Raw genomic sequence first — 14,181 nt, 5'->3', positions numbered from 1 at the left:
CTGAAATTTCGCTATTGAATAATCAGCAAATATTTATATTGAGGCTTAGAAAGTGTTGTCTGTTTTAATGGAATTCACACCCAGTATATTTCATTATGAGGGCCCAGCGTTGCTATGCAAGTCCAAGTCTTGTTTTCATATGCCCTCTGTCATGGTGACTTCACTTAATGCAAGGGCATAGTTTTTCTTAAAGGCTTCCCCTGATCCTCTGTTTCTTGTACCTTTTACATTGAAGAAAGCCTAGGTGGAGCTGCACCGTATTGAAACCAGTGGGGTGTAACTGCCCTCTCCTTGATAAATGCAGATAGTTATGATCACACTTCTTAATGAAAACAGATAGCTGAAACAGAAGAAGCATCCATCTCAGATAAAGAGATGGATGGAACAGAGGTGTTCATGGTGGACTGGATTTCCATGGGCGTTGTCTGATCTGCCTGCCAAAGAGGTAGGAGGAAAAAAGGCAGAGGAAAGTACAAGACATGATGAAAGAAGGTTCCAGGAGAAAAATCATGAGAGGAAAAGACAGCGGCAAACTGAGCAACTTGGGTCGTGCTCCTGTTAAGGAGCTAAGCCAACAACTCCTGCTGGCTAACAGGAGGCTTAAAGCTGGGGGTAGTGGTGTGAATGCCATCACACGGCACATATAGGACAACCAGGTGATCAGGCCCAGTCAGCATTGTTGTATGAAAAGCAGATTCTGCTTGACTAACCTGATCTCCTTCCATGACAAGACGACCTGCTTAATGCATGAGGGAAAGGCTGTGGATGTTGCTTGCCTGGACTTTATTAAAGCCTTTGACATACCACAGCATTCTCCTGGAAAAACTGGGTGCTCATGGCTTGGATGGGTGTACTCTTTGCTAACTAAAAAACTGGCTGGATGGCCAGGCCCAAAGGGTTGTGGTGAATGGAGTTAAATCCAGTTGGTGGTTGGTCACAAGTGGTGTTCCCCGGGGCTTAGTATTGGGGCCTCAATATTATCAATGATCTGGATGAGGGGATCGACTGCACCCTCAGTAAGTTTGCAGAGTGTTGATCTGCTTGAGGGTAGTAGGGCTCTACAGAGGGATCAGGACAGGCTGGATCAGTGCACTGAGGCCAAGTGTATGAGATTCAGGAAGGCTAAAGTACCTGTTAGTACACGTAGGTCACAACAACCCCATGCAATGCTACAGGCTTGTGAAATAGTGGCTGGAAAGCTGCCCAGCGGAAAAGGACTTGGGGGTGTTGATTGACAGCCGGCTGAATATGAGCCGGCAGCGTGCTCAGGTGGCCAAGAAGGCCAACAGCGTCCTGGCCTGTATCAGAAATAGTGTGGCCAGCAGGAGTAGGGAAGTGACTGTGCCCCTGTGCTCGGCACTGGTGAGGCCACACCTCGGATACTGTGTTCAGTTTTGGGCCCCTCACTACAAGAAAGAAAATGAGGTGCTGGAGCATGTCCAGAGAAGGGCAACGAAGCTGGTGAACGATCTGGAGCACAAGTCTTATGCAGAGCAGCTGAGGGAACTGGGATTGTTTGGCCTGGAGAAGGCAAGGCTGAGGGGAGACCTTAATCATGCTGTACCAGTACCTGACAGAAGGTTGTAGTACGGTGAGTGTTGGTCTCTTCTCCCAAATAACAAGGAATAGGACAAGCGCAAACAGCTTCAAGTTGCTGGAAGAGGGGGAGGTGTAGATTGAATATTGGGAAAAATTCCTTCACTGAAAGGGTTATTAACCATTGGAACAGACTCCCCGGGGGAGTGGTTGAGTGACCATCCCTGGAGGTATTTAAATGCCTTGTGGATGTGGAACTTAGGGACATGGTTTATTGGTGGCCTTGGCAGTGTCAAGTTAAAGATGGTCTTAAGAGTCTTTTCCAACCAAATGATTCTTTGATTCTATGATTCTATCATTAAACATCTATTATAACTGTTTTGGTCATGCTTGTCTTTCTTCCTGCTTCCTCTTTTTTAAACTGTGTGAGGTAGACCACTTTAAATGTTATTACTGTTTCATGGAAAAGATAGTCCCACAGGATGGATACAGCATGCTAAGGCTTTCCCTCTGTCTCATTTAAGGGACAGCGTTCTACCTTCTATTCTCTGTCCCCTTCTGGCACTGTGGGAAACGTCAGCTATTAGCAATGCTCAGCTAGCTTTCTCAATATTATTCACTTTTATATATTTTATATGCCTCTCTCTCAGTTGATTACATTCTTCCTGCAGTGCTATCCTGAGAGCTAGATCCAGCATGAGTTTCTGCCAGCTGACAATAAAGTTGCCAGAGATTCTGGTGACAAAAAGTCACCTGGAGGGGAAAGGCAGCTTTGAAAAAAGACAGAGAAGTGAGGAGAGCTTGGTGGAAGGGGGTCGTGACCAGGGCAGCTGAGGAGGCACTGATTCAGCATTTCCTCCCTACAGGCTGTGCAGGCTGGGTTCTTCTCTGCAGCTGGAGCTGCCCGTATCCTTCAGGATCTCCAGGGTGTTGGAGGCGGAAAGGCAGTGAAACTGCAGTCTTTTTGCCCTTGTGATGAATTCTCTGCAATGTACAGCCAACTTACTGCAATGAGATTTATTTGGTAGTTGCAAATCAGCATAGCATCAGCAAGCCCTAAGATTTGTCAAACACTTTCCTCTCTTGCAATTATTGTGACTATTTTTAAGGCAAACTCTAAAGCCTCCATAATCTATAGCAGATCCTTTGCATATTTAGGTAAGCAGAAGTCCTAGGAAATGCTTTTTTGCTGGCTTCTTACTAAGCTGTTCAGGTTTGATTGAGTTGTAAGAAATGATGAACAGGTATCTCCTCTCAGTAGTCTCTGTGGTGTAGTTGGAGTTCAGCTGAAAACCTTCCCAGACCCCTGCCCAGAATTTGCAGTTTGTTTCGTGAGTGATTTTAATTCAGAGCTTTTTTAAGTTTTGAGAACTTAATCTTGGAACTCTCACTAATGCTTTCCTGTGTAATATTGTTGATGAAGTAGCAGCGTGTTAAGCACTTTAGATACAGGTATTTTAAAGGTAGCCACATAAATCCATACTGAAGTACTTAAACTGTCACTTGTGAGCAAATGTATTGTATGCATGGGTATCTATTGACCGCTGTAAGTACCTAACTTTAGTTTTTGGTTTTGTTTGTTTATTTGTTTTTTTAAAATATTCTTTTGTCCCTCTGAGAGTTAGAGAGACATACAGAGCTATGGTGCTAATTTTTAGAATTTAAAAAACAGAAAAAGGTGACTTCATTGACAAGTCTTGAAATGATGGTAAGAGGACTGCTTAAAACTGCATAATTACTTGTGACACTAAGGTGATTAAAAACTCATCAAGTCTTTAAGCTTGAGCTATTACATTGCCATTCTAAGCCAAAGATACCTGACTTTAAGCAAGTTCAGAGAAGGTAAGAGACATGGGGCAGACTCTGACTTTCTCACACATGTTGAATTGCTAAATATCATATGATTGGTCCTACAGGCTGGCTGGAAGAGTCCAATTTCATATAATGGTATGCTTAAAAATCTGGAATTAAATCAGTTGACCTAACATTAGCATGTGATTTAGCAACTGATATCTTAAACCATCCATTTGTCACTGCTTGAATTGGCTAAGATGCATCTGTTATGAACATTTATGAGGATTCACTATGTGTATGCACATTGGGTAATTGCGTGAACAGACTAGCATAAAAGAGGCAGCTGATCTGAATGAACAAAGACATTCTGCTTTGCCCAGGGCCACAACTTTCACACTAGGTTGTAGTTGTAAATGCAGCCAGGTATTCCAATTTGATGGTCCAGCTCAGTGTCTTTCAAAGTTCAAGCTTAATTTAATAAATTCTTTGTTTTAATGAATAAAGCGAGCTTACAACCACAATTTAATTTTGGATATGGTTCTTGTGAATCATATTTATTTTCTTCAATGATACAGAAGTCTGCTTTCTTTAGGTAGAACTCCCTGTTTTACTTTACTTTTAGGACAGAGAAGAGTGAAAGGAAGGAAGAAGGCTGGCAAAGTGAAAGGGAATTTTAGTTTCTTTTTCTACAGTGTGCTTACTAAAGCTTTCTCCTCTGTTTTAAATAGGATCCAAGGTTCTGTTACTCAGTGTTAGTTCACAGTCTAGATTCAGGTAATGATCTACTAAGCAGTAACATGTAAGTTAAAATCCTTACTATCAGTTTACTATAACTTAAATGCAGAAATATTCCTGTACAGCCACTGGCAGCCTTTCTACGTATTAAATCTAGAGACAGGGGTAATGAGACACATCACGCTCAGTTAGTAAGCAGTACTGGCCCCATTGCAGCACCTGACAGAGCTTCTGTAGACTGTGGTGGTGATGGTCAACTTTTATTTCCATGGATATCGAGAATAATTTTAGTTTAAGTATATTGAGACCACTAGGACTTGCACTTCTCAGTTTCCTGCCAACCATACAAAGCCTGCCCATCAAGTAGGCAAGGGTTATAACATGGCATTGTTTTGGGATATTCACAGAAAGAAGGTCTAAGGGATTCTAATTTGGTAAAATCCAAAGATACACATATTAAGAATATTAGATAAAATAATACCCCTTAATTCATGTTTTTGTTCCTTTACTGAGCTCATTAGGCTTATTTCTGAAATGTGTCTAGCTGAGTTTGTTGCTTTGGATTTTAGTTATGCATTAACCTAACATCATATAATTTCAAATAAACGCAGAACAGTTCTAATCCAAATACATTACTAGCACTCCTTAGGATGCTGGCTTTTAGAAGCAATCTAGACCTCTTAAGTTAACTAGGTTGACTTCAGTCCCTGCCTTTGAAATGCATCTTGGTTTTCTGAAGTCCAGCCTGACAAAAAAACATGGACCTTAAGTGTAAGTGTCGTGCAAAGATTAGAGTGCCCTGTGCACCAAGAAAACTATCACCTGTAATTTACTGCAGGAATGACAAGCAGTGACTCACTGATAGGTATAAAATTGCAGAGTCTAGATGCCATTTTTGAAAACAGGTGTAAGAGAGAGTAGCAGAAGTCCTTCACTACTAAACATCTTGAGACAATTTAGCAAACCTCTATCTGGGCTCATATTCTATGATAGAGGCACCATATTGCATTCAGCACCACACTGCCAGCCACCAAACATCATGAACCTTCATTATTCCCATAAAAGCTGACTGAAAAAAAAATTTTTCGTTATTATAGTTGGAAAAGATTTAGCAAGCAGGATAGAGTTGTGAACCCACACTGTAGAAAAGATGTTGAAATCTAGTTTTTACCTGTAGTTGTTTGACAGCCTGCTTTTCTTATGTTAGGAGAAGGGATGGGCAAGTCCAGTTCACTAATTGTTTCAGGCTATTGAACCTGTGACATGGAAACTTAAACTAGAGCAGCAACTCCTAGAGCTGCAGGCAGTCAGCTCTCTGATTCTGGTTTTGGAATACACAGTCTAATGGTATGGTTCAAATTACTAGCCATCTTTTATTAACAAAGATATTCTGCATCAAATACTTAGAGCTTTTTATAGATTCTGTTCCTCATTTGACTGTCATGATGCCCTTTATTTTAAAGGAGAGCATAAGGAGGTTTGCCACGTAGCTGGTGAGGCGTCATCTCTTGCATGAATTGCTTCAGGAGCCTGTTTCTTAAGAGCACACATTCCCAAACAAGGCAAGGAAGATGTCAGGCTTAATCACTAATGGACTTACGTCACAGAGAAAAAAAGATGTGTGAAAAGGATGGTAAAGCCCATCTTCATAGCAATTAGACCTTTTTTTTGATTCTTCCTGAAACAAAATGTTTTAAGACTTTTAGCACAGGTGGAGCAAACTTGAATACATGATCACCAATACAGGCGGGAAGAAGGACAAATTCTTACATACTGCCATGGTATACGGGAGAACCAACAAATATTTTTGTGAATTCTCTAAAAAATTAGTGAACTGTTTCATGATTAATCTTTTTATAATTCTGATAAAGACATAATAAGGGATTGTGCCCCAGATACTTTTGAATAAGAGAGTATATTAGAATGCATTGTGTCATTTTGCAGAACTATAATAAATTTGTGATTTTAAAGATATTGTAACATGTAGATGCAGAAGGTAATTTTTTACTAGTAATTCCTTCAGAAATATACGTAATGCACAAATGACATGGAATTTCCACCTCTTTCTGATTCTGAGGCAACTAATATGCAACAGTTGCCATGATTTAAGAGCAAACTTATCTTTATAGAAAATGTGTCTTTTCTTTGAAGAGATAACTGTTGATTATGTTCAAAAATGTAGTATTTACTCCCAGTGCAAAGAAACACAACCGTTTTAACCTTGGACCAGTTTTTAAGTGTTGTCTTAAATTAAAAGGTTGTATAAAATGTCTGAATACTAAATGCTTCTACAAGGGAAAAATGGTACTTCAGAATACAATGAACATGTAAATGCAAAATTCACTGTAAACAATAGGAAAATAGTTTAATTGCCATCCTAATTGGGACAAAATGCCATCAAATACATGATGTAAGCAGCAACACCACAACTGAATTTTTCACTGCCATAGTTTAAAACACTATTTTAAGGTGTTATCATTATTAATCCAGGAGATAATCCAAGCATTATAAGTATCACCAAAATGTCAAACCATTACTTAAATTCCTGTTTTTAAAACTGTGGAGGCATTTCTGTCTTAAAATTCTATTTATATTCCAGTCTTGAGCATTTTTTCTAGGATGTAACTTGACTGGCAAGTTAAGCTCAGAAACAATTGCGGTACTAATCATGTGTGGAAAAAACAATTTTAAAAATCTCTTTCACGGTATTATATCCCATCCTGTACTGACAAAGAATTAAATTAGTTCAGATGTGTTTTTCACTTTTCTTTTATTTCCTTAACATATATGCAAAATTTATTTCATTATTCTTTCTCTTTATAATGTAATTATCTCATCTCCTACAAATTAAATTATATGGTACAAATGATCATCTAGTTGTTTTTATATATTCATGCAGCTTCGTCCCATTCCCTTTCAAGTAAATGACAGTGTTTCCTTCAACAATAATTTTTTTTTTATGAAAGCCCTGATATTAAGCCTAGAGCATGCTCAGTGTTTTTGAGGCATGCTGAATGCTCTCAACTCCTCTTGGCCATAAGAAAGGTAACATTCTTCAGCCCTTTGCCGGGTAGAACATGGCAAATTACTCAGATTTATCAAGTATATATTCTCATGTCTTTCAATATTATAATTAAGAAACAGATTTCCTATCTTCAAGCTCAAAAGCCCAAATAATAATTTTTTAAACTTTATTAAAATTCCAGTTCTGAACACTCATCCACATCTCACAAACTTCTGTAACTACACCCACGGATCTTTAGGACTTGACTAGCCTAAATTGCTCCTTTGGACACAAGAACTTTCCCTGGCTTGTCCTTTTTGCTTTCTCAGAAATTTTGCTGCAAGATAAATTTTCCCTCCCGTGAAAGTCCCTCAAAGTACGCACAAATAAGGCATGGATTTGCAAGTGTGTGTGTGGATTTGTATCTGAAAGAGCACATGTATGTATACTACATATATATACACATTATGCAAAATTTTCTAAGATGCATCCACTCTTTTAATGACATTTTAGAACACAGATTTTGTATTTTATTTTTCTTTCCTTTTCTTTCCACTTTGTTAAAAGTTCTTTCTGTGATGGTTGTCTTCGGTAGAGGCATAAAACTTTTTTTTTTTCTAACTGTTCTCACACCAGGGAAGTCTAATTTCAGAGGTGACAGGTAGTTCCTTTATCAGAACAAAGATCTTTTCTTTGCCTCATTAACTCTTGTTCGAGTTAATATTCACAGCTGTGCAGGGTGTACATTTTTGACAAAGAGTTCAGTTCTGGTTATTCTTTTACTTATTATGTAACAGAAAGGATCTGCTCCGTTATCAGTGGCTCATAACTGCTTGCCTTTGACTTAACCTTCAAGATTAATTCACTAACCCAAAAGGCATGTCCTGAAAGTTAGTGTTGATCTGTGTCCAAAAACTCTGTCTCACTGTACTGGGGAAATTGTTCCATAGAACAGTTGCCATGTAATTTGTTTTCTATATGTAATGCACCCAACAAGAGCCTTGAGATGGAGGAAGTTATTTATATGCCAGCTTGTGGGGAAGGGGTTATGATCAAATAAGAATGAATGAGAGGCAGCTGGAGTTTGCATTGTGTCCTATTTTAATTAGTACTTGATGATAATACGTTTTCCTATTATTTAATGTATTCTGGTGTTAACTTTTCTTCCTCGGGATAAGCATAATGACTAGAAAAATAACTTGACTTTATCACACAGTTTTCAAGATGTCACAGAAACATATTCCATGACAAAAGTTCCTGTTTAATATAGCTGTTAATCCTATTAAAGAAACAAGCAAGACTCGTGACCACAAAGCAGATACAAAATTTTGCATTTGCTTGTTTTCAGGGCAAATTCTGTTCTTCCTCAGAAGTTTCTCCTGGTGATGCGCTCTGCGGCTGTTGTCCTGGTGATAGGACATAGGAATCACAAATCATCTCCAGGATACATCATTTGCTTGAAAGCTTTAATTGCCTTTAAAATCCATCTGGAGTCTCATTTTCCTTCATGGCAGAGCAATACGTGTCATATTGGCTGCCCTTAACCAGAGCTGCCAGTTTGGGCTAAATGGCCATTTGCTGGGAGTGGTGAAACGGAAACACCTTTTTTTCATTTCCTTGCCTAGTCCCTTCCTGCAAAATACCAAGGCAATGCTACTCCCTTTTAGGCTTTTTATCGGTCGGTCCTGAGGTTCTTACTGCTTTCAGTGTTTCAGCCCTCGCTCTCTCAAGCTGCTTGGCGTACAGGGAGTTTGCCTCCCTGCATAATTTGTGCGAAGTGAGCACCGCGATCTGCAGCCCAGCTGCTGTGTGCCAGGCCCTGAAATGGCAACGGTTCCTGTCCAAGAAACTGACAGGAATAAGAGACTCCTGCAACGTTAGAGTGTGAATTTACTCTGATTTACTTGATCACTAGGGTGCTTTAATTTGAGTGGTTCAAAAACCTATCACAACAGCATTCATAGGATCAGACGTCTGTGGTGTTTTATTGCCTTCTCGTTCCATGCATGCTCCATCTGACACTATCTTTTTGTTCTTTTTCTCATTCATGCAGTCACCCAATGCTGGCGACAAGGATGACCAAACACTGACGGTAGGCAGCAATTAGTATGTGTTTGAGCATTTATTTCTGAGGAGGGTGGTGAGACAAGTCTTACTTTGGCTTGGCACACATCAGCATTATTCTAAATTACAGGGATTTCTTCCCCCTCCTATGCTTCGCTTGAATTTAAATAATTTATTTCCAGTGATAAAGCGGTGAATTAATTTTCTTATTCAGTTTCTGTCATTTTTCATTTAGTATTTGTATGACAGCAAAGATTAATCCATGTACCATGTACTATTGCAAAATACTATTTTCTTTAGGGTTGTTTCTTCCCTATAATTGGATTTCAGGGTCATCTTAGTCACTGGTCTGTTGGCTCTAATTATCCTTTTTATCAAAACAAGCAGACAGCCATCCACAGAGCAGCCTTATCTAGGTGATATATTAAATGCATCAATTACTGTACTGGACAATGGCAGGGGGAAAAGATCCTCAGAATATGTTTTAAATTTCTTTAAAAGCACGTAAAAGATGCTTGTATATTAGCTCCATTGCTGCAGGTGTCTGCACTGACTTACCCACACTTGAAATCTGGTTTTGCAATCAGTACTTAATGGATTGAACCAAAGCAAGGAGTATGTTTTACTCTAACTGAACTTTAGGATTTTGCCATTAAAAAAGGGTACTCTCTGCCCTTTTTCTCCATAATTTTGATAATATGCACATTTGCAATGTACAGAGGCAATAAAAATTAGAACTTACTTCAGGGGTTCAACCACAAGTTTCTACAAAGAAACAACTTATGAATTATTCTTGATCCAAGTATGAGGTTTTTATTTTCTTAACATTTTAAGAGTTTTCACAGAGGAGGATTCTTTTTTCCCTGCTCTTTTCCTGAGCCCTGGGAGACTAATGACTAATCTGATGATCCATCATCTCCAGAGAAATTGTCTATATATATGGCAATGTTTAATACAGTGTAAAGTTTAATATAATCTGCTATAGAGGATGGTTGAAAATGTTTCACTGTGTAGTGAGATGTGAGATTAATTCATAGTGTTTCAGGCCTGTTTCCACACAAACAACAAAAAAACCCTACATTCTTTCCCTTATTTTTTCACCTAGACCAAGCCACGGCTCCAGCGTGGAGGAAGCTCTGCATCTCTCCACAACAGTCTAATGAGGAACAGCATCTTCCAGCTCATGATTCACACACTTGACCCTCTTGCTGAAGGTATTCCTATTAATTTTTTTGGTTTTCTGTTGCAAGAGCAAACAAATGCTTTCCTTTTCCCTTCTGCCCATGAAACTATTTTTTGCACTTCTGTTGCTTTCACCAGTCTTTTCTGAGTGTGTCAGAATTTTCCGAGAGAGTTTTGCAATCTTATGGCATGGTGTACATAGTCCCACTAAGACTTGCAACTTAGGAGATGTGTTCATTGTGGTGCTAACTAAAACTGGTCATTTGGTTGATGCATATCATAACTACTGTTTTGTTTTGCCTCTGGCTTCAGCAGCAATTTAAAAGTTACAAAAATTCTATCCTCTTGTACTTTTGCAGAGGTTTTTTATGTTTTCTTTCCTGTTTTTGATTTTAGTACATCAGAAAAATACAGCCAGAATGGTGGGTAATTTGTCGTATGGAATATAGGAAAGAAAAGTGCTGGTTTGACTTTGGGTGGTTTAACGCTGACATTAGAAAAAAAACAACGAACATCACTCTGTGTTACATGCATGTTAACAGTTTGCTTGCTTTATCCAAGTGTGGTGTAATTTTTCTTTTTCTTTGAGAAACTAGGAGGAAAACCATAACTGCTTTGCAACGGTGGGGTTGTTTGAATCTCAGCTTCTGGTAGACCTCCAAAAAAATTCAAGGCCAGGTGTTTATTTAGTGAACGTGTATCTGTAGGACTTTTCTTGCTGTAGTAATAAATGTCTTGAGAAATAGCACTTGTGAAGGAATTGTGAGGGACTAAAGAGACATAAAATATTACTAACAGTGAGACCTTCCAAACTTCAATGATCAAAAGGTATATGTAGCACTTCCTTGTGTTTAAGTTCCTTTATGTTTCTCATTGCAACTTTCCATACAGCTTTTTAAATTGCTCTATATCTCTTGGGCAAGGCAAATCTAGTTTTCCATTTCCCTCTTCAAAAGCTGAAGCTGACACTCATTTTGTCAACACAAGGACAATTTTAGCCCTAGCAATCTCCACACCATTATTTCTACTTTGAATCATTCACATCACTTCTCTTTTTGGTTAATACTGCACTATTCACTGCCAAAGTCTGTTGCCTGTTAGAGTGGAGTCATCAGCAGACTGTGCCCAACCTATTCCCATTAAATACTGAAAAAGGACATAAGAAAGTTATTGCAGTTATATATTTGGCTTCCTTTATTTGCATCACTACACCAGGCGAGCAGACTTTCTAACTGCTGTACCCAGTAAGTCTTATCTTTACCCACTTGGTAGCCAATCTTTCCACTCTGCTAGAGGAAGAAAGGACTTCCAAACTCAATTTTTTACTTTTTAATGAAAAATTGTAATTTTTCATTACAATCCTAAGCTCCTGGGCTGTGGATGCATCTGGTGTCTCAAATAGTGCTAACACAAACAAAAATAACAATCATCTGAAGCAGTAAAAAGACTTCATCAAATAAGCAAACCAGCACAACTAAGAAAAAATGATGAGTGATAGTAGTAGGCGACTGTCTTCTGAGAGGTACGTAGGCACCCATTTGCTGACCTGACGCATTCTCTCTCTAGAGAGGTGTGCTGTTTATTAGAGACTCGTATTAGGGGTGCCACCAAGAGACTACCCAGCCTTGTACAATCCACCAACTATTATCCACTGCTATTGTTTCATGTGGGCACCAGTGATACAACCAGGAACAGTCTGAGAAGTATCAGGAGCAATACATCCCAACAAAGAGGAGGTCAGGCAAAAACACCAGGAGGCCTGCATGGAAGAATAAGGAGCGTCTGAACAAACTCAAACAAAAACAGTAAGCCTACAGAGGGTGGAAGCAAGGACAGGTAGCCTGGGAGGAATACAGAGAAATTGTCCAAGCACTCAAGACTTAGCAAAGCTAAAGCCGTGGTAGAAGTAAATCTGTCCAGGGATGTCAAGGGCAACAGGAATAGCTTCCATAGATATGTTGGTGATAAAAGGAAGACTAGGGAGAATGTGGGTCCTCTCCAGAAGTAAACAGACCTGGTTATCCGGGATACGGAGAAGGCTGAGGTACTTAACAACTTTTTTGCCTCAGTCTTCACCAGCAAGTGCTCAAGCCACACCGCCCAAGTCGCAGAAGGCAAAGGCAGAGACTAGCAGAATGAAGAACCACCCACTGCAGGAGAAGATCAGGTTCATGACCGTCTAAGGAATCTGAAGGTGTACAAGTCCCTCGGACCTGGTGAGATGCATCTGTGGGTCCTGAGGGAACTGGTGAATGAAGTTGCTGAGTCGCTATCCATCATATTTGAGAAGTCATGGCAGTCTGATGAAGTTCCCACTGACTGGAAAAGGGGAAACGTAACCCCCATTCTTAAAAAGTGAAAAAAGGAAGACCTGGGGAACTAGAGGCCAGTCAGTCTCACCTCTGTACCCAGCAAGATCATGGAGCAGATCCTCCTGGAAACTGTGCTAAGGCACATGGATAATAAGGAGGTGATTGGTGACAGCCAACATGGCTTCACTAAGGGTCAATCGTGCCTGACAAGTTCGGTGGCCTTCTATGATAGGGTGACAGCATCAGTGGATAGGGAAAGAGAGACTGACATCCCTTACCTGGACTTGTGCAAAGCATTTGACACTGTCCCACACAACGTCCTTGTCTCTAAATTGGAGAGACGTGGATTCGACGGATGGACCACTCGGTGGATAAGGAATTGGCTGGATGATGGCACTCAAAGAGTTGTGGTCAACAGCTCGATGTCCAAGTGGAGGCCAGTGATGAGTGGCATTCCTTGGGGGTCAGTATTAGGACCAGCGCTGTTTAACATCTTTGTCAGTGACATGGAGAGTAAGATTGAGTGCACCTCAGCAAGTTTGCAGATGACACCAATCCATGAAAGTGTTCAAGGATGGAGCTTTGAGCAACCTGGTCTAGTGGAAAGTGTCCCTGCCTATGCAGGGGGTTTGGAACTAGATGATCTTTAAGGTCCCTTACAACCCAAACCATTCTATGATTCTGTGACTCTATGATTCTAATTTTTAAAAGCAAGAGAGGACAGAAGCAGGTTGGGAATATCCCATTAGCAGGGACAGAACCTTTAGGACAGATTGAAGACTGCAGGAAAGGTGCAAATGTTGACTGGAATTCAATTTGGACTTAATGAAGATTTAGAAAAAACATCAGCTGTCAGGTGTTTTTCCATTGCTCAAGCTTATTTCACTTGTTTCCTAGACATAACTTCTTCAGCATGCAGACCTTTCCTCACTACTTTTCCCCTGTAGCAAGTTTGCACCATGTAGTGTGATCCAGAGGCTTCTGCCGTCATGACAGTGCAGGAAAAAAGGGTTTTGAAATCTGAAATCCATAATGGGAGACACAGACGCCCAGCACTTTTGAAAATTAGGTATTATAACCAAGTTTATCTGGTAACTCAATGCTGTTCTTCATTATGCCAGTAAAACACTTGAGGTCAATGTGGATTGATAGAGATGGTTGCAATGGATAAATCTTATTTAAATTACTCCAGTAAAATTTTCTCCAGGGTTTCTTTGCTCATAGTACTTTACTGACTTTTTTGGTTTTTTTTCCTCTCCAAACTCTTACATTTGTCCTGGAATTAATAATCTTCAAAAAATGGAATAGAAAGGTCTTGTAGCCTTTAAATTAGTGCAAGGCAGTAACCACCTGCATGTTTCATTAAAACTGACACAATGAGTTAAAATTTACAAAGGGAAAAAAAAATCTGTCTATATTTGCAGTTAAATATTGTATTTTAATGCACAACTTTCATGAAGAAATGGCCAAGAAGACACTGGAAGATAGCCTATGTATGTGCAGTTATCTAAGTTGGTGTTAATTTCAAAGGAGCTAATCTTTCAAATTTCCACT

The 14,181-nt window shown here is 39.6% G+C and overlaps 1 protein-coding gene across 2 annotated transcripts in view; it reads left to right on the top strand.

The window, feature by feature from the left end:
- SLC24A2 (solute carrier family 24 member 2) overlaps positions 1 to 14,181 on the top strand; it is a gene marked incomplete at its 5' end in the record, with an annotated part of 113,253 nt that overhangs the window by 48,282 nt on the left and 50,790 nt on the right. For both annotated transcript variants that reach the window (XM_082013797.1, XM_082013796.1), the window contains 2 exons: positions 9,123 to 9,161; positions 10,239 to 10,347. In XM_082013797.1, the coding sequence (XP_081869923.1) occupies positions 9,123 to 9,161; positions 10,239 to 10,347 (148 nt within the window). The remainder of the gene's footprint in view (positions 1 to 9,122; positions 9,162 to 10,238; positions 10,348 to 14,181) is intronic.

Source organism: Phaethon aethereus, assembly GCF_964289735.1.
Source record: "Phaethon aethereus genome assembly, chromosome: Z".
Classification (NCBI taxonomy): domain Eukaryota; kingdom Metazoa; phylum Chordata; class Aves; order Phaethontiformes; family Phaethontidae; genus Phaethon; species Phaethon aethereus.
Note: the sequence above shows the minus strand (reverse complement) of the source record. Positions and strands in the feature narration are given on the sequence as shown.